General features: G+C 42.9%; 2 protein-coding genes across 3 annotated transcripts; both read right to left on the bottom strand.

Moving 5' to 3' along the window:
• Positions 1-3,825: 3,825 nt before the first annotated feature.
• IFITM10 (interferon induced transmembrane protein 10) lies at positions 3,826-7,338 on the bottom strand. 2 transcript variants are annotated; one of them, XM_053449399.1, is made up of 3 exons: positions 7,168-7,338; positions 5,944-6,289; positions 3,826-4,395 (listed from the first exon to the last, which is right to left on the bottom strand). In XM_053449399.1, exons 2-3 carry the CDS (start codon positions 6,202-6,204, stop codon positions 4,246-4,248), a joined length of 411 nt encoding a protein of 136 aa, XP_053305374.1. In that variant the 5' UTR covers positions 6,205-6,289; positions 7,168-7,338; the 3' UTR covers positions 3,826-4,245. The 2 variants fall into 2 exon arrangements, with proteins under 2 accessions (XP_053305374.1, XP_053305375.1); XM_053449400.1 differs by having other exon boundaries at positions 7,184-7,331.
• Positions 7,339-11,442: 4,104 nt separating this feature from the next.
• Positions 11,443-19,455, bottom strand: LOC128467708 (cathepsin D-like). Its single transcript, XM_053449392.1, has 9 exons — positions 19,289-19,455; positions 17,830-17,986; positions 17,237-17,360; positions 15,804-15,922; positions 14,680-14,879; positions 13,825-13,947; positions 13,022-13,166; positions 12,572-12,670; positions 11,443-11,905 (listed from the first exon to the last, which is right to left on the bottom strand). Exons 1-9 carry the CDS (start codon positions 19,354-19,356, stop codon positions 11,744-11,746), a joined length of 1,197 nt encoding a protein of 398 aa, XP_053305367.1. The 5' UTR covers positions 19,357-19,455; the 3' UTR covers positions 11,443-11,743.
• Positions 19,456-21,215: the final 1,760 nt, after the last annotated feature.

Below are 21,215 nucleotides of genomic sequence, written 5' to 3'. Positions count from 1 at the left end.
TGTCATTACACACGGCATTCTGGGAAATGGAGTCCTGGGATATGGATGGCTTTGCTGCCCATGGGCAATATTTTTTCAAAGAACTTTTGAGGGGCAAAGTATAGAAATCACCATGGAAACCAATAGAATGGACCTGCTGTTTGCTTCGTACTTGCTGCCGATATATATTAATATTAGCCCCTGCTGACAATATATAAATATTAGACCCTGTTGCCAACACATTGTATATTGAGAAAAATTCGACCCTACGCAACCATTTAATTGGGCCACGCTCCTTAGCATGCAATCACTCCCACACCAAAAAAAATATTTGCCACATTGCCTGCAGATTAGGGGAAGACTGAGAGTCAGTACAGTCTTCCCTCCTTCTGACCCTACCGTGAGATTGAGAGGTCCTCTCCCTCTTAATCATCCCAGTGTCCCCTCATTCACTAAGCCATACCTCCCTTTTACTTACTCCCTGTAGTTCAGGTATAGATCAAATAAACTACACTTGCATGTATAGATCAACTGAATAAGACATACAAACCATGTATTTGCAGGTCCAATAATAATGTATGGAAACATAGCATTGCAGGTATAGAGCAACAGAGTAACACACAAACCCAAAATTACAGGTATAGATCAACTGGAAATCACATGTAAACTCACTGCTCTGCCGCGGTGCGCGCTGCTTCCAAGCTAGAGGCTTTGAGAGCGAGGGGCGCCGAGCAATTGCTGAAAACTTCATGAGCGACCTCTCGGTGCCTCTCTCTCCTCCAACAACTGGGTTTCGATTCCGGGGCATGAGGCTGCCCAATCTGGGACATGTGGTCACCCTACTCCCTGGTCTCCCTCTTTGGGAGGCACTGTCCCTCTTTCCTCCCTTGATGGCAGTCCTTCCATTTATCTCAGAATGTTTGCTGGCTATGATGGCATCCCAGTTCTCTACAGCCGTTGTACAAAAACAGTATACAATGTTTTATAAATTAAGCTGTGTGAATAAAATGGATTATTCTTCTGGATGCCTCACTCAGTTACATAACTAGCATAAGAAGTCTTAGTAAAGCCCCGCCCCCTGGTCACACCTCTTAGAACACCTTCAAAAACAGAAGTGCCCTCTTTGGCCATTTGAAATGTTGGGAGGTACCTGGGAGCATCCAGGTACCCATAGCCCTTTCTTTTCAGGGGAGGAGCTAGTTGTATGAGGGCGGGGCTAGCCCCAGACAGCTTGCTTTTGTATAGGGAGGGGAGTGGGTATGCCTTTATCCAGTGTTTTCCTTAGGTTTTGTGTTGCCCTAAGCCTGACTAAGCTCACCCCCCATTTATGATCCACCTCTTCCTCTGTAAACTCCACCCCAGCACCCATATTGGCTACCTGCCAACATGCGCAGTAAGGCTTACCGCTTAACCTCTGGCCCACTGCATTTTGTTTCGCCAGGGAGAAGTTTACTGCGCATGCGCACAATCATGCAGGGATCATAATGCTATCACGCCGGTGGGATTGCAATCTTGATTCCCACTGTCCTGCCCAACACTACCTCAGTGAGGGAGGGGAAAAATCAGGATGTCCCCTGCAATGTGGGACAATTGAGAGGCTTGAATAGGACTTGCCACAGCAACCAGATTACACACAGTCACGGGATTTACCCTGCACCCAGATTGCTCCCACAGTGGCCTCCAGGCTCCTCTCTGGCTCATGTGCACCCTTTATTCATTCTGTACCCTTTACGCCCAAAACAGAAACAGTAATGGATAGACTATCACAATACGCACATACACACAACTCTTGCAAATGCCTGCTCATAAACATATGCACATTCATGCTTGCCCCAACACATAAACATCCTGGCTTACACTTGCCTTGCATCCACACACTTGCTTGTCCTTAGACACACTTGCCCAGTACACTCGCTTTGCCCTTTCTCATAATTTCCCCTCTGTCTCATTATCTAACCCCTCTCTCATTACCCTCCCTTTCTTATAATGTCTCCCCTCTATTTGTTACTTCCCTTCTCTTTATCTTTCCTCCTTTTTTATGTATCTCTCTATTTTCCCTATCTCTTCCCTTTCTCTTTATCTCTCCCCTCCTATTTCTCCCATTATTGCTCCCCTTTTTTATCTCTCTTTGTTCTCTTTATCTCCCCACCCTTTCTCCTTATCTCTGCTGAGACAGTGTAGTGTTGGAGAAGTAAATCACTATGGCACAAGCTGCATTGTGCAATGATGTCTGTGTTGGTGCATAAGGGGACCTCTGTTACAGAGACTTGTCCCGTTTACTATATATGCTAATTTATAGGACATTTAAGGGAAAGAATATTCTGAAAAAACAACCTCGTCTTTTATTGAAAACTCATATCCGTGGAGCAATCCTCTGATATAGCGTTTCCGCCAATCCGCCAAATCAGCACTTCCGCCACCTGTTATAGCCCCCTGAAACATGATATGCACGCTTGTGCGCATTTAATGACTTACTGGACTCTAAACTGTAAGCCAATATGCAGACACAGCATTTTACACGTGACCCGGCCACTAAGGAACGATCTTCATGAAGTGTATGCTGCATAATGCACATGATCTCCCAAGGTCTTGCCTATTAGTCTCTGCTCCTCTTCGCACGTTGTGTAGAGTTGCTGGTTCAAATAGGGGAAATCTTCTTAGGCTGCCTTAAGGTTGAGTGAGCGTCATGGGAAAACTAGAACGGACAGACAAAGACGGACTGATACATTAAGAAAAGAAGTCTGACATGTTATATGCAAACCTGTTTTGTATTTAGAACATCATGGTGGATAGCAACATATTCTGGCCTAGGGTATTAGGCTACTCAGTGTCCTGGTTACACTATGGAGGCCTGTACTGCATGGGCATAGCCTCAATAGGATGCATTACATCATATGGAGCAACAGGAAATGATGTCATTACCAGATGCTCCGCAATCAGGATGGTAGCTGTCGGGGGAGATTCCCTGGGTCAAGCCTAGAGCAGCGCCCAAAGTAACACATCTCTGGTGGTGGATACACTTAACATGAATTCCCTGACAGAAAGGTCAGCTCAGGTAATTGAAGAGATATATATGTGACACGTAAATGACAATACTACAAGTAACAAAAGTTCTATATCTAATTGTGTACTTAATACAATGCTGGGTCCATTCTATATGTCACAAATATCAAGTATTTTTGTAGATGTTGAAAGGCTCACGTTCCACCTACTCTGCTGAATTTAATGCATATGACTGCTGGGTGGGTCCCTTTAGGTTTTTGTGAGGTTCCTTTTGCAAATGCAGACTCCCCCAATATGCATTTGCCACTATCCCCCACCACCCAGTTACTTTGTGTGCCGGAGATGTGTTCAGCAGAAAGGACTATGGAGGTAGCTCATTAAGGAAAAAGTCTAAATAATGGGACCAGCTAATTTTCAAAACTGTACAGCGTATGTTGCGACAGATGGGAGATATTGCGAGGTATGCATTACCAGCTCCGGAGCATTTCCACTTGTGGCTAATTTAGGGGGCGGGTAATGCTAGCACCAATAGCCTGTAAATGGGCAGAACTTGGGTGGAGATGGGGCAGAACTCAGGTGGGGAGTGGGCAGGGCCTAGCACAACTCCCCCACCCCAAAATTAAACACTGACCCAAAGACCTTGTAATTAGCTTCAAAGTGAAATCCCCAGTTCTCAGGTTCGCCAATCATTTTTAGTGGAAGTGACAACCTGTGACATGTTCTCATGACATAATAACAAAAGATTCCAATAAATGTTTAGATCCGTATTCAGTGTTCAGCCATGCGCTCGATCAAGACAATAACCTATGGAATCAACTGTTTAATCTCAGACCACAAACACACTGAAAAAAGTAAGTCCTTTATTTGATGAGATGTATTCAATTGCCCAGAGTGATGACACTCTAATTCACAGGCTTGGTCACTTATGATGAGGCACAGGAGGGGAGGGGCTCAGAGAACAACCCAGTCACGTGCAAAGAACCTCCTCCCCCTGCGGTGCTGAGAAGGTTAACTCGCCCGCTGTTGCTGTTTTGCATATAAGCTGCCATCAGCCAATCTGGAGGCTGCCTTTCGGCAAGGCATGATGACATCACAGTGAGGTCCGGAGAAATTTGAATGATGGAATAATTGAGAGAAAGGGAGACGTAAGGGCAATATTTAACTGTATTGGGCAGGGCTACCATTCACTCAGCTCCTGTCTCAGTATGGGATGAAAGGCTATGCAAGACTACAGTTCACTCTTTGGGTAGAGATGCACCACTGCTAATAGTGAGACGGAGGGGAGCGCAGGTAAAGAAGCAAGATGATGATGCAGAGTGTCGCAAGAGCTGAGCTCGTTATATTGAAAGCCCGTGCAGTTTTTGCATCTTCTACGGCACCTGTGAGATCATTCAGGAGCTTTTTGTCACGGACCTAAAGAAGTATAAAAAAACAGAGTAAATCATCTAGGAGGTGGACAAATCTATGACCCAGCACCCACATATGTGCGCACTGCAGTATGGTACAATACTACATTTTTAATTAGGTGTCTAAGCCTTATAACCACCTTGCCCACATGTAACTTTCAAGATAAGGACTAACATTTCACCTGTGTCTTTACAGCATATATAATAACCGTGCAAACAATCTGGGCTTGCGTTTCACGTGGTTGACTCCATGCATGTTCTATCAAAGAACTTTCCCACCCCACATAGGTTCTCCTGAATATACAGTATATACAATATATAATAAACCAAACCCAAATGAATCAATCAGCACACATGTGACTTTTGCTAAGGAATGATCGAAATGCGCTTATCTAAGAGCTTTTGAAATTTGCATTGGTGGCGGCCTTCAAGGACACCCCATCTAGCAGTGCAGATATTTGCAATATTGTAACGTGAGATCAATGAGATCATCGAGCATCTCAGTCACCTGAATGCATCCGGTGATAATGGAGAAGCCTCTCAGTGTGAGTAGATGCTGAAAGTCTGCTGTGCTGGGTACAGTGAAGTCTCAATTTCATAATATATGGGCTCCTACTCTCTCCTACTACCATGTAATTTATCCTCAGACTATTCTATTCTGCGCGTTGGCGGTGGTCATCATGGACACTCCGTGTAGCAGTGCAGATGTTTGATTTATTGTAACATGAGAACAATGAGATCATTGAGCATCTCAGTCACTTGAATACATTCTGTGGTTATGGGGACACTTACGAGTAGATCTGGATTGATCCTAAAAGACCAGAGTGCTGGGGTATCTTGCAATCTGAAATTCATAATGGATGGACTATCTTCTAGTATGAAGTATAATTCATACTCAGACTACCCACGACCATCTTCTTCTTCCTGCGCTCAGGTTACTGTACACCTGCAGGACATCCTGGTTTGCTCACCCAGCATTGTCAGTGGTATTTCATAGACCTACTTAAAATGTTGTGCTGCTTTCTTTTTTAAAAAACACTCTAGTTTCCTTATAATATAGTATTTTCAGGCAGAAACACATTAGTCATGTGTATGTTATATACAAATGTGTTATGAGTTATCATAGCCCAGTCTACTATACAAACACCTACTACTCAACATACTGGCTCGGTCTCAGTCAGCTAGCCGGAGACTCTGGCTAATGAATGTTTATGGAGGAAGAGATTTCATTAGCATTGCCATAAAGAATCATCTCGTTGTGGTGCTGGATCATTGTTGTTGCCTGACAACAATGACAGCCTCCAATATTTAACTTTGTTTTACATGCCTTTTTATAGGGCCTGATGTAAACATATTTGGGCTACCAGAAAACATTATATGCAAAACACTAATAAACAATATTTTTGGGAACTTACTTTAAATCTAATACTAGCAATAAAAAAGACGTAGGAGTTCCCAACAGAAGTTGTAGACTCAACGTGTGTCAAATTTTATATACAAGAACATTACACTAAGCAGTATTGGTTATTCATCTTCCGCCATAACAATGACTCACCTTGAGTGAATAGGCCAGTGCAATGAAGCCCAAGCAGCAGAAATTCAGGTAGACAAAGTTGAAGATGGACCACAAGTAATAATCGTTTACCTCAGTTGTCTCAGGTGAAATCTCTATGACTGTGGCCGGAGGCCCACTTTTTCCTGTTGTCACAGACACCGTGCCTGGTGGTGGCTTAATCTTCTTTTTGTCCCGTTCCAGAGTATGTTTGCAATGTGTTGGTGGCCATGTGCCCTCACACTTATATGCTTTGTTTTCCATAATGCTGACAAGAAGTGAGCAAAGTTACTGTATTTTAAACCCCACCCACAAGGAGCCAGACCCTGCCCACGATGAGCAACCACAGCTATACATGGGAAGAAAAGAGAAAACAAATAAAATCTGAGGATGATATTAGGGCCATTTGAGACATCACAGAGACATTTAACAAACATATATGAATGTAAATTGGGTCTAACACAGGAAAAAATATCCATACCAGAAAATCTAATAAAGTAATCCAGAGTTAGAGAGCAGAGTAACCGTGTGAATTACGCTAAATGACTACCTGAAAACCAGTTACATTAAAAATACGTCGATAGGACAAGATTTGCCGTTGCTCCAGGGGATTACATTAAAAGCAAGGTGCTAGACCATGCAACAGCGAAATTGGTTTTCTCTCCATCTAATTACTTCCTATTATTTCTGTTCTAGTCGACGATTTCTCTGTTCTGCAGTGGGATTCCGCAGCACACACAGCCATTGCTCTGCAACGAGAACTGCAGGCAGAGAATCTATAGCTGTCAATAAGCCTGCAGAGCACCGCATCCAACATAAAACACGTAGACCTTTCAGAGCATGCTAGACACATCTGAGCAGTCCACCCGACGATTGTGAGCGTCCCACTGCACTAACTCCAGCCTATCTGCATTCAACAACTCACAACACATAAATAACTTCCGAGCATCACAACACACATTACTGAAAGAGCACCGTACAGGCAATCCAACCAAAACCCACCGTATGCTCTTGGCTGCCAAGAACATAAAATGCATTATTTGCACAGCTTCATTCATTGGAGATGTGCAGAGTATATTTGCGAATCCATCGTCCCTATGACCCCTGCAGAGCATCACACTGCATCTAGTCTTTTTGTGAATGTCCGCAGAGTATCGTCTTACTCATCCCAGGTCAGCAGCGCACCCACAGCCTCGGTTCAACCTCCATCTGTGCTTAACCACTCACCTCAGGGGGCTCGTACGTTTGTTAGGATGCTTCTGTCCTCCTGTCTGTGACCAATGGGTATCCCCAAGGAGAGAGAGCAGAGAGGAACAGCTGCATGTCTTAAAACAAGAGACTGTCTGTATCAGTCAGACAGAACACAGAAAAACAGGAGGGAGGAGAGACGGGGAGAAAGGAGGAGGTAAGGAGTGAAGGAATGAAAGAGGGAAAGAATGGTAGGAGGAGCGGATAGGGAGGAGACTGGGCAAAGGAACACAAAAATATTGGAAAAGAGCGTAGGTGCACATAAACCCATATACACGGAGCTTGATGGAGTATAGAGAGAGAGGAGATATAATAGAAACATCTAAATACATAAAATGATTCAAAAATGTGCAGGAGGGAAGTATGTATCGTAGGAGCAGAAATGTCAAAACAGCAGATCTTGGTTTCAAACTGGAGGCTCAAGGCTTAGATGTAAGGAAGTTTTACTTTATTGGGAGGGTGTTAGATAAGTGGAACAGCATTCCAGTGTAAGTGGTAGAGGCTAAAACAGTTAGGGAATGGGCTGAATGGCTTCTTGTTTTGATATTTGGGTATAACAATTTTATGTGGGATATCGGATTAGAGACTCTGCCTAGCGCAATGAATGTACTTATTTGCACAACTGGACCAGTTGGCCCCAGCAAAGTATTAGAAGTACCGGACAGTCTAGGAATGGTCTAGGAGTCTAACGGACGGTTCATTTAAAAACAAATCTTTGTCTGCTGTGTGTCATTGTTGATAATTGTGATATTTGGGAGCTACCCATGAAAGATAAGCTGTTCTGTGCAAATTACGGTAGAACTTTATTAATTTGCTTGGTGTGCCCTTGTTTCCATATACACATAAATAAACAGGTTGAAACACGAACACTCTTATTGTGGATACAACAATCTCCAGTTGTCATTGTGAAGGGACAGATTGTCACGATTGTCTCAATACACCTGTATAATTCAGACTGTTGAAGGGGTCCCAGAGAGGGACCTCCGTTATAACCCACACTAGGAAGACCGCGTCCTTGTTGTCACTGGACATTCCATTGATTAAGGTCTCTGATCTCAGCATCGATCCAATGAACTTCTTAAGACTTAAGATTTTCTAACTTGATCTCAAACACCATGAAAGATATTTATCGCAGTAAATGCATTTATAAAACCAACCAGAAGCCAATCTGGATCAGACATGGAGAGCTCTCCGTCATAATGATGTGATATCACACGGCCCTAACACAATGTCAGACAAACGGGGACACAACGCTGGGGACTGTTCATGTGGGTCTCTGCATCAAACATGTCCATTCAATTCATTTTAAGGGCATTTGGTCAGTTTAAGCTAAACTGCAGCGATAACAGGTAATTATATGTCCCCACTCTCTCCCACTGACAGTTTATAATGCAGCCATTAAAGTGAGAGACTTCACCAAGTATTTCTATTGTTTTAAAATATATATTACATTATATACAGCCAAAACATTATGATCATCTGCCTAATATTCTGTAGGTACCCATTTTGCCTCCACTAGACCTCTGAAGGTGTGCTGAGGTATCTGGCACCAAGACGGTAGCAGCAGATCCTTATTCTAGATAAAGAATAAAGATAGAACGAGAAAAAGCAAAAAATGTGCGCATTGTTTTAATCATGGGCAGATAAGCTAGTAATTCTTCTATTTGACTGAGAAAAGACACGAATACATCACTATCGGTGCGCATACTTATTGGTTTTTTCGGGGGTTTTTAACCTCGAAGTATACACATATGCGTAAACTATTGTTTAACGGATGTACAGTTAGCGTGACTGTCTGTGACCACAAAGCAGTTTGTCTTTTTACCCCGCGGCGTGGGTGTATAGTATTTCCTCAGGTACCAGAGGCGGAACAACTGGGACCTGAAAAAAAGGAATTTCCACTAAAAGCAACAGAAATGGTTCTTTACAGAAGGAACAATCACTATCCGCAGAGGGGCTGTGGTCAAATTTAATGTACACAGATAAACATATTATACCGATATAATTTACTATGGTTTGTTGATCCGGGTCCTTCTGCAAGGAAGGAATTTTCTCATCTTTGAGGCACAATTTGAAATGGCTTTCAAACATGGTGGTTTTGACTTCTGGATCTACATCGGTGTTGAACTTGATGGACTCGCGTCCGTTTTCAACCCATCGGTCTGTCAGTTCTAATTTTGTTCTACCCATGGAAAGTAGGGACCGTAAAAAGCGCTGTGTAAGTAAATGGCATATAGAAAGATAAACAAAGATATGTATATGTTAATCGCTCCTATGGAAGCGTGTGGGCTTTTTTTGGCCTGCTTCCGCAATGCAATATTTAATGTTTTTAATAGAAATTGTGTGTGTCGATATTTTTCCTCCCATTGGTACCTGCAAGTCACACAATGACGTATTTTAAAAAGGCCAGGTTGTTTGCTCAGCACTTCTGATGTACTGTAAAAAATAGAATAAATAAAAAGAGATAATTAACTTGGCCGATCCTGTTAAAAAAAGGCCACCATGTACTGCCGAGATGTGGTTTCGGTTTTAAAAACTGAGTGTCACACAAACAAAAACACAACAGGAAGCAAGTTGAATGGAAGAATTGTCCTTTAATATCATCTAACACAAAATATTCATTTTTTTTATTCAATCCCTGAACGTTTTCCACTGATTTCCATTGAGACAGTTTTTTCTTTAAGAAAGAAAGACATCACCAGCTTGTCAAGAGTTAAAACGTGTAGAAAAGCAAAGGCTTCAGATTATTCTCCAACCTGTACTGTGCATGTAAAATGCCGGGGGGGGGGGGGTGTTGTGGGGTAATAAGGAATATTTACACTCATACCAGATCTCTTCTCTGCTCTCTCCGTCGACTTGCCACACAGTCAACTTTGTAGGGCGCTCCATAAGCTCACGGCCAAGTTGTCTTGGTTCTGTACTACCGGACCTCTGTGCTTACTAGCCCTATCCTTCTGTACTCCACATAGATGCTGAAATATCCTTTGGCCGCCATGATCCTTCTTTATGGGGTCATATCTTCACATTTAATCTTATAAATCACAATTCTCTTCGCTTAAATCTTTTTCAACTCTGAATAGAATTCCTGTAGACCATGGCCAGCCTCACCTCGCAGGTGTTGCCGACTATCCAGCAGAAATGGCTTGCATGCGCAGCTAACCAGGTAACCACAAATCCAAACCATGTTAAGGTTACAGCGAGTAACGTGCTACAGCTATTGAAGTTGAAGGCATGCAGCTTCATCCTGATACACAAAGCTCATATTTGCCGGGACCGGTTAGGAATAAGTATACCGGTCAAGAACACTGGATGAAATTCTGACCAATCCCCCCCCCCCATGCATCTGCAATGGGAAAATGTTGATTTAAAGGGCATAGCAGGGGAGCATCCTTATTTTAGGTTATGTTCTAAATATAAGATCAGGATTGAGATCAGTGTTTTCTGTAGAGATTAATGAAGCATCATAAAGACGCCACTTATTGTTTCAGTAGTTACAAAACGCTAGTATTACTAATGCAACGGTTAAGTGCTTTTTTTTTTTTTTAAAGAAACAATATACAAAAAGCAAAGCTGGTTTAAATTTGCTGTAGTGTAGTTAAACATTAAACCTGCAGCAAACCACATCACGCATGATGGGAGTCTGTCAAGAAGCGGCAAGTGGGCTACCTCTAAGCCAGACTCTGCAAAAAAAATCCTAAACACATTCAACATAATTTAATAAAGGAAAGAACACTTCTTTATAAACATCTCCATTCTCTCGGCCAGTTTTCTACTATGATGTCAAGTTCCAGGATAGCAGATCAAAAACAAACAGAGGGCTGTCTAACAGACCATAAATTATTAATTCACTAAGACAAGTTTTTACCCCCTACACAAAATCTGGGAAGTTTAGCATCTATTGTGTCACTGTGGGCACTAGTGAGATTTAAGATAACCTCACTAAGAATGGGATATACAGTGGGGTAGAATTCATTGCAATTGATTACTATAGCAAAAGGGCTACAGCATTGCACAGGTTAACAGCTAACAAGCTCTGCCCTTGTTAACCCATTCTCTGTCAGAGGAAAAAAAAAAAAAAAAAAGTTTACAAGCCTACCTGGCAGCGAAGAGGTTAATAGAGCTAGTAGCCGTGAACATGCACGTTAGACCCTTCCGGTGGAGTGTGATGCACAACTCAATGGTTCATCCTCAATTAGAGGAGCTCTAATTGAGGATGAACGGGTCTAATAGGGTGAAATATAAAAACAGCTCTGGTACACTGCTTAGTAAAGGGGTGTCCAACCTGCGGCCCTCCAGCTGCTGCAGGACTACATCTCCCATACTCCTCAGCCAGCCCCTTAGCTGAAATGGGAGATGTAGTCCTGCAGCAGCTAGAGGGCCGCAGGCTGGACACCCTTGGCTTAGTAGATCTCCCTCTAAGCTAAACCACTTTGAATTATCAGTGTGCGGTGCAATTTGACTTTGTGGGGACCTTTGTGGAGTGTCGGGCTACCAATTGGAGGGGTGAAGTAGACGTGGTTGGGATAGTCCATTCCTGCAGCCTGTGAAGTGGCGTTCACTTAGCTTTAGCAAACCCTACACGGTCATTCGCCCGATCAAAAACTGTGTAATACTGCCCAATGAACACATCTCCGATTATCCACAGGGGGCCAGCCGGAGGAGGGATATCAAGACCCATGAAACCACTCAGACAAACGGTGCGGCCAGCCTGGGTTACCTGCAGGAGAGACGGCAAATGTTATTATCAGCATTATCTAGAGAACGCAGTCAGAAGTATCTCCCCTCCATCTGTACATCAGCGTTCCCCTTAAATATAGCCAAAAGGCATAAGGGGGCCAATAACAGCTCGGGCTGCACAGTGGGTTGACTATGGTTCCACTTCAAGCAAAGACTCTTAAAAGCAGCATGAATGCACGTTATTGGTGTGCCATAGGCTCGCGTGTGTGCAGACAATTATTTTAAGGAACAGTCATGTCAAAAACTATTGTCTGCCTGTTCCTAAGGCAGATACAGTTTATCCAGTTTCCTTGTTCACTTAAAGCAGGGGTTCTCAAACTGCTGCCCTCCAGCTGCTGCAGGACTACATCTCCCATACGCCTCAGCCAGCCCCTTAGCTGAAGGAGCATTATGGGAGATGTAGTCCTGCAGCAGCTGGAGGGCCGCAGTTTGAGAACCCCTGACTTAAAGGTTATCTTGCATCTGCCATCCCCATTTTAATAACAACAGTACAGGTTGAGGTCGCCCAACTTAGTTTCCGAAGGCCATTATACTGTCACAGTTATGCGATTTCTCTTAAATAGAATATAAACATCGTGCTAAAACCTGCTATTTGTCCGTAAGGGGAACAGAAACAGAATAAGTCGCTGTCATCTTTTGTTCTCACCTTTAGAACATATTGCTCGCCAGTTAAAGTGTACTTTTGGCCACCGAAAGTGAAAGTCACGACGGGTAAAGATGGGATTTTATCACACAGGATCATGTACTGTACAGAAAAGAAAGTCAACATTTTATTTATATGTTTCCGGTTACTAAACATTTCAACATTGATTTTGGTAAGTTGGAAAGACCACCACATGAAACCAAGAATGAAGGGTAATCAAGATGTAGAATTAAATACCTTTTCAAGTTTATCACTTAACATGGGACATCACAAGACTACTCAAAAATGACGTCCAATAAGGATTTCCACTGACCAAGTAGAACAAAATTAATTGTTGCGAATTAACTGGGGGTCTAATATTGTATTTTTTGTGTGTGCAAGATATGCAGCCATTAGTCTAGAATGTTATAAACTCAAGACGATTTACAGGAAAGACATGCAAGAATCTCTCACCTCTCCGTGGATTAGAGGAATGGCCCCAATAGCTTTTTGCAGAGCTGTGATTTCTTTTTCTGGACCAGTTATAAGTGAAGTTCCGGTATCTATGATCGCTTCACAGCCACCATTGCAAAGAGTGAGCTGATCACCGACTGCCACCCTGTAGAGAAAGGCAATCATGCAATAAACAGGCAGGCAGCAAGATAGCAGGAGAGATGGCACCATTCATGGCCAGTACGGCAGCTTCCATTATTATATCAGGAATAATAAAAAAAAAAAAGTATTGGGGGTGGGGGACACCTAGATTTTGTGTGAAATCTCGATGTACAGAAGCTGAAGTGTGGTACCACTTAGTGGAAAGTGGATCCGTTTTAGGCACCTCATTCTATCACCTTCTAGTTTTCTATTGAGTACGGTACATGGTTTCTTTGAGGGCATACACACCTAGTATCACTTTGCTTTCCTGCAGGGTCACTAAGCCAAGATGTTCTTGGGAGACAGCTAAGCTGCATACAAACATCCTCCTGCCAACTATATGCGTCCTTATTCCGATATCATGAACCTCAGGAGGAAGCGGGGTATATATGCAAGCATGAATGTCTATGTGAAAGTGTATGTATGAGCGTGTGTGTGGATGCATGTGTTGTGTGCGAGCATGAAGATTGTATGAAAAGGTCATTATTTGTGACTTGCAGCCTAATGGTTTTTGCATAATGCATCGGTCTAGGGAAAGAAATCTCTCAAGGTCTGAAGACTAAGCCCAACAATAACACAGCTTGTGATCCACAGACACACTACAGATTTACAGCGTCACTTACTGGTCCATATGAACCTGCCAGTAAGCCTTTCGGGTCACATTCAAGTAGTTGAAGTCTCCTGTGAAATACTTTGGGTCTGTGCCTCCTAGTAAGAGTTCTCCACCAGGCTGAGAGGCAGGATCTCTGAAAAAGAAAAAAATATATATATAAAATTATAGGATGTGAGAAATGGGTAGCTTGTGTCCAATTGCCGGTTTGTTTTCGAAAGTTACCTTCAATGGTTATTTGAATCAAACAGATTACAGTTATTTTAAAAGATGGTGCAATTAGTGAATTGCATTTAAGGAGGCCCTTTGGTACGCTTAATGGTGACTCACTAGATGAAAGAAACTGTTTTACTTCTACTCTACTTTGAAGAAATTGGTTATTTGGAAGAGATTATCCTGGCTGCCAAGACAAAAATGAAGTTAACAAGACAGAGACTGGATTCAGGGTAAGTCATACTTGGGCATGGAGAAAACCTACCCACCCAGGGGCCCACCAAGTTGGTCATACTTGCTGGCGACATTAGAGGTCTAAGCATCTACACAGTTGATTCCTCATTTATCATTTTCTGTAACTCTGGGCCCAGGGTTATGATGTCATAGCCCAGCACTCAGTAACATCAGGCAGTTAAACAGGGCAGAGGTCTGTGTCGGCACAGACTTCTTACCGTGCTCTGAAGACCACAGTGTCTGGCAGCAGAACAGACCAGGGAAGAGCTAGCGTGGTTCCTAAAAGCATAGCCACCAAGAAAGCCAGAATGGTTGTCTGATTCTCTACTTTCTCTATACAGACTGAAGATCGTTTTACCTCAAATACTGTACCAAGAGCACACAAAAAAAAAACCCTACACCACAACAAGTGTCCATTTACCGATTTAGATAGAAAGAGAAAACGTTTTCATCCACCAGCTTTTGTTCCATGATGTCATCAAACACAGGGGGGACACCATCCACAGAGATTCTGGGGTACGCCATGCCAAGGATTCCATCAAATTTGGCTGCCACAAAGGTGATGCCAGGCTGCTTGATGGCCTCGCCAAAAATCTGTCCCTTTATACCCAGGCTGCCAATCTTTGGAAGAAACAAACCATATGAATTTACTAGAATAATTTGTGACCGTAAATATACTATCCCGTATTTATACACGGTCAATAAAAACAAATGCATTGGAGGGCAGGTGAAGCTATAGTTCACCTACAGTTCAGGTGGTAGCAGGGGCTAAAGTTTTCCCATCCGCATCACTTAAATATTCTATAGAACAGACAGAATAAAGTTAAGAAAATGTAAATCTACCAAGCCTTACATGGTTTATCAGACGTACTAAAGGCAACATAAAATACAGAAAGCCTGGAATTTTATCGTCACTTCAATTCACTGGGCATTTCTCATTAATATGCGAATATGAAATATCCAGCATGACACAGAACATGTTTCTAGCTACCAAACCGGTTCTAGATGAGTAACACAGTGTATATGGTATACGGAGGAGGTTCTACATTTGGAGTGTAGATTGACCTTTATATAGGGTGAAGGAAATAAATGTCGGATTACTGAATGTTTGGCTGTGAACCAAGAGGACAGCGGCACCAGACGTGTCCTTCAGTGACGCAATAAGACCGAGCGCTAAACCAGAAGCGGATATCGAGGGCACTCGACACTAAGTGTTTGGAAATTCTGGAGCCAAGGTACAGCATAGAAAGAAGTGATGGCGTGAATGAAGTTATATTTGTTTTCACTTCAGCAAATTAAGCACTTAAGTTGTATACAGACTGAATCATTCAGAGCTGGCCAGAACATACCACAAGCTGATTTTATTGTAAAAGATTAGAATACAAAGTTATGCCAATATTGAAGTTCTACTCCATGTGTCGTGAACGCAATCCTCAAGATTTAGGTCCTCGCTAATTAACAAGTAGCCGAACAATTACTATTGAGTAGCATTGTGGCAAGAATTACCCTGACCTCCTAGACCCAAGTCTTAGCTCTTCTGCTTACCATCACAGTGTCCTGGCTCAGGTACCCCGAGAGGCTCCCGCTACCATACTGTATGGAGAATGCGGTGCCATTCTTCACATAGGTGGAGGATTTGGAGGAGTCATATTTGTGATGGATCCCTAGAAGAAAAGGTGAAAAGGTTTTGTAACAATATCAAGTATTTTGATTCAATGTTGCAACATAACCGGGACTGAATGATGGATCAATTCACTAAACAATAGGCTGTAGGAGTAAAATCTTGTAGTTGTATTAATGAGGTCTTAGTTTGTATAGCAGGAGAAGAGGTTGGCCCACCCCACCAACCACACAAATCCAGAATCTCCAAGCCACCAAATACAAGGTCTGGTGAATAACAGATATCACCCATTTTTAAATGGAGACTTATCCCCTCTGTTGTTTAAAAAGGAATTTTGTCTGAACCAGGTGACTTCTCTAGTAAAATCTAAAAATCAAGAAAGCTTCATAACTGGACTGATGGCTAAGTGAAACAACACAACTCAAAATTATAAGATTTGCCCGATATTAGCCCAAGCTAAACCCACTAACGTCGAATTGAATCTCGTGACCCGATGGTTAATGCAGAATCAAAGCTGTTTTTATTCTCGGTGCTCTTAACAGGCAGATGAGAACTTGCACTATCCATAAAGAATATACAACACAGAGATCGCCATGAAAATACCAGAACCCAGACAACACGCACTCGTTCAATATTACATCTACTAAATGTCTGGCTCAAGAACCTTTAATTACAAAAAGTTTTATAAGAGATCACTTAATGTGAATGCACCGTCAGCGATAACACAAGAGGATTAGTTAATGGAGAGCGGCCGACACCCAAAACATTGCCTAATTCTCAGAGAACCAGCCTCCGACAAGGTGTTTCAGGACAAACAGGTATGACCGTGTCCAAGGCGCACGCAGGAAATCAGTTCTTCCCCGCGTAAGATCCCTTTTAAAATACTTGTTACAGGGCTGTATGTCAGCCAGCTGGGTTCTTCTTTGCGAGGTGGGGGTATAGCCTTCGAATATAAATAGCGTGTTGTGGGCGTCTTACATCATTATCCGGGAAAACATGGCGCAAGACAGATATCAAAGCAAAATCTATCATTTTTCTAGTAAATAATCGAGTGTTTTATCATCTGGCAGGTCTAATACCCAGTGGTTAAAGCTACAGAAAACTTCAGCTATTGAAGTAATGATATATGATGAGCCCACGTGTATTATACAGAACATATTTACTATTTCATCAGGTATCTGTTACAAATATAACCCCATCCACACATTCATTGCTTATAATTGCTGCTTTCAGTTTAAAGCTGAAGTTATGCAGGATTCACTACCATTCTTTAAAGAATAATACAATGGGGTCATCAGAAAAAGACTTCTGCAGACTATCTCCACCCTTGGCTCGTTCCTTTTCTCACATTACTCACAGCAGGCAAAATCCAGCCAGGAGCAGTGGATGGATGGCACCCAAAGATTAGAAGATCCCGTGTCAAAGACCACCATGAAGGTCTGAGGAGGGGTCCCAATGCTGATCTCGCCATAGTACTGAGCCTGTCGCGGTCAAGACAGAAGAAAGCAGGCCGATTAGTTTAAAAGGATGATGAATAAATGTTAGATAATGAGGTCCAGCCAAGTGGATAAAACACCAGAGGGAATACGCTACAGACATTACCCTAACTGCTGAACTACAACTCCCATGATCCTTCAGTAACAGCCAAGCAAGAGAAGGCTGTAAGAGGGGGTTCAGGTTACCCTAGCCCCTCTTGCATGTATCATATGGTGGCCCATAAGCAAGTGCTTATTGCCAGACATGCACTAGGCAGGTGTCCATGCGATCCCCGCAGTGCTTCAGGGGTATGCCTCAAATTTCTAATATGAATTGATCTTTTTTTCTGTGACATTTAAAAATAACTATTATTCATTAATGACCCGAGCAACCATCCTCATTTTTCTGTATTGTCCACTAACTGGCTGCGTAGATCACGAAATCCGCCCAAAGCATACACCCACCGACACTTACATCCAGGTAGTTGAGTAAGGTTTCTGGTGTGGGACTCCCACTCTGAGGGAAACCAGAAATATATTTTTGATTGGTGCCATCAGCAATCATCTTTTGAAGATCCCCAGAAGCTTCAGACATCGTTCGGCGTATTGACTGGAACTTCTTCAGTGGGATTCTGCAGACAGATAGGGGATAACTGTGACCAAGGGGCCGCCCTTGTTGTCAGTCATGTGATATTTTGGGTGACTTTCCAAACTCAAACACCACGGAGGGCTGAGTAATTACAGCAACGTTAATGAAGCCCACTCCTCCGTAGACTTTCATTAGTCAGAGTGTCGGTGTCTGGGTGATTAAGACTGAGCCATTCCATTGTTTAGCACAGGCAGCAAGACAGAAAGCCAGATTGTTTAGTATATTGGGCCGAGGTAACAGGACTAGAATGCATACAGGTGGCTTATGTGCATCATTATGCTCTTTAGCACTCCTTGCACCAATAAGGTTATCATACTGTAGATTATTCTGTACACCTGCCTGGGTTTACTTTATACTGCTTTCTGGTGATAACAGTTATGTTTTCAATTCAAATCGCGTGCAACAATGTATGTATGCGGCATATGAACTCATGACGATATACGCTATTGGTACCAAGAAAAACAAACAAACAAGCAGATGATTCAAAACTATTCGGATAAACATAATCTCCTGTACTTGGCAGAAGCCGCAACACGTTAACAGACTTCAGCAAACAACCCGCCGGGTAACGTATAGGACTGTATTCATATGGATAGTCCCAAAATAGCCCCCTATCAGGAGCAACGCTCTTTCCTTAGGGGTCTGAATGTTTGTCGGGTTCTACTAAAATATTCGTACACTAAACTATTCTAAAAGCCCTACTAGATCTCATAAATACAATCACTAGGACAAGCGCCCATTAACTGCAGTCAGGTAAGCATATGGCATGCTCACTTCTGCGAGACTTCACACACCAGAACGCCTGTGTAGACTTGCTCAGCACATATAGCACATTACACCACTTTCTTAATGAGAAAAAAAGTCAGATTATAAAAAGGTTCCAACACCCACCTGCACCTGTAGCTCCTACACTAACAAACCCAATAGCACCACCTGCTGGCCGACACCTGTACTGCACATTACAAGCCCGACCCTTTCACTGCCAGTACAACCAAGCACTGCTTTCCAGACCTTACTTGGGGTCTGAAGTTGCAAGAAGCTCATTACGTTATAACACATGCAGAATAATACATACGCAGAATAAGCCACCCTGATGTGTGATAGTGTAGCAATGCGCTTGTTAGAGCAACCATGATTATTGCAGCCCATTCCCTCTCCGTTTACCTACACAAATACCCAGCATTAGACAAGCGCATGAAGACATTGGCGGCATCGATAAAGCCTAGTAATAGCTCAATAGGGCCGGCTTGTATCAACGCGCACACGTAACGCGTCAGACTCTCACCTTATTAAAGCCGAATCCGGCTGGATGAGGGTTAAAACCAAGAGACCCCATAATAGCAGCGAATGCATTGCAGTATCTGTATCGGTACGCAGCCTTCACCGACTGACTTCCTGCGTCCTCCGTAGTCCGTACCTGACTCTACAGTACAAACAACGCAGACACATGTGATGTATCAGCTGACCTGCAGTCACATGACGGGGGCGGGGTCTGCCCTGACACAGCTGTTTGTTTGTGGCGCAATACTCGCTAGCTCATTGTTATTATAACTCTCTCTCCGATGAATGATTAACCTGCTTTTAATGTGCAAATAAATGGGATACTTAAAACAAAAAAGGAATTCTGTGTTAAATTTAAAAAGTGGTGCCCTCGCCACAGCAATCTGGTTGCTATGGTGACAAGACCACTTTGCGCTTGGATCAGTTTTTAAACAGCGAAGGAACTCAAGGAACACGAACCTGCGTGTTGTGATAGAACACAATTATTACAATGTTAGGAAGGGCAGTAGATAAGGGGTGCAGCTTTCCAGCAGAAGTGGTAGAGGTTAATACATGACCGCATGTAAGCATACATTGGCGCTCCTTAATTCATAAAGTTGTCACCGGTGCAGAAAGTGGGTTGGTATGTAAGGCCCGTCACTATGGATTTGTTGTTAGGGGGTTAATAGGCTGTGATGCTCTTGCTTCAGGTTGTTACATGTCACTGTTTGGGTGCGATGATGGCGTCAATCCTACCACAAGCTGCCGCCGTTTCATTTTATGAAAGTTTTTGTCCCACGCTGTGTGGGAGGCACCAAGGTAAATCAGAGAAACGGACGGCGACCCATGAGCAGGACCCGGTCCTTCCATGTTCTCGTTTGTGTTTGTAGATTTCACTCTGTCATATCTCATGATTGCTAAAAGTCACAAACACTAACACACACACTTACACAGTCTACACAGCACAGCCTCCATACACTGCATTAAAACAGACCTTTAAGACACGAGACGTAGGGATACGACAAGATATTCCGGCACCCTCTAGTGAATATAGCGGCTGCCGAGGGGGTGGCTGGGTGTGCTGCAAACTTAATACACTGCTGACTATGGCCCTCTTTTATTTATTTATATATATCTATATATATGTTCTTTATTTGTATGTCTTCTAGATTGTAAGCAGGGCTCTCCTTACCTTTTGTTTCTGGAGATTAAATTTTTTATGTGATGCACTACTTGTTATGTCCTGTTTATTGTACAGCGCTGTGGCGTATGATGGTGCTATATAACTCAATAAATAATAATAAGGCATTCCGCGATAGTAGAGTCAAGGCCTGCAAATCATTTCTTAAATGAAACGCCTACAGTAACAGAAGAACCTTTTCTAATGATAATGAAGACAAGGAGACCACAGGAAGCGGGGAGAATTGTATTTAATTCCTGCCACAGAACATCACACAAAACATTGAAACTGTAAGAGTTTAAAGCATTTCCCCGATCTCATTACAAACATGTTACCGCATGCTCATTTACACAGAGTTTACACGTCTGGCCGTCAAACTGAATGTTTCTCACCAGGAACTCCTTATTTACAACTAATTCCTATAAAATACCATTACGTTCCGACGCTGAACCAAAGCCGGAATTCTCTTTAGTGCTGGAAGGACGTAACAAAGCCACACTCCACATGCCTCAAAGAATTAATATGTCAAAGCGTGATGTAGGATTACTGTACATGGCCTTTTCACAGGCAGGGCTGAAGTATTGCTCCATACTTTGTTACAGATTAACCTCTGCAGTGCGCACCACTAGAGGACATACACCACATACACAGCGATGGTGAAAAGATACCTCTAGTGATCCTGTGCATTGTATTTTATAGTAATGTACACCATAATGGCTTGTTCCACTACAGCAGGGTTGTCCAACCTTTGGCCCTCCGGCTGCTGCAGGAC

Source organism: Spea bombifrons, chromosome 10 (genome assembly GCF_027358695.1).
Source record: "Spea bombifrons isolate aSpeBom1 chromosome 10, aSpeBom1.2.pri, whole genome shotgun sequence".
In the NCBI taxonomy this organism is placed as follows: domain Eukaryota; kingdom Metazoa; phylum Chordata; class Amphibia; order Anura; family Pelobatidae; genus Spea; species Spea bombifrons.
This window is presented reverse-complemented; position numbering and strand designations above follow the sequence as displayed.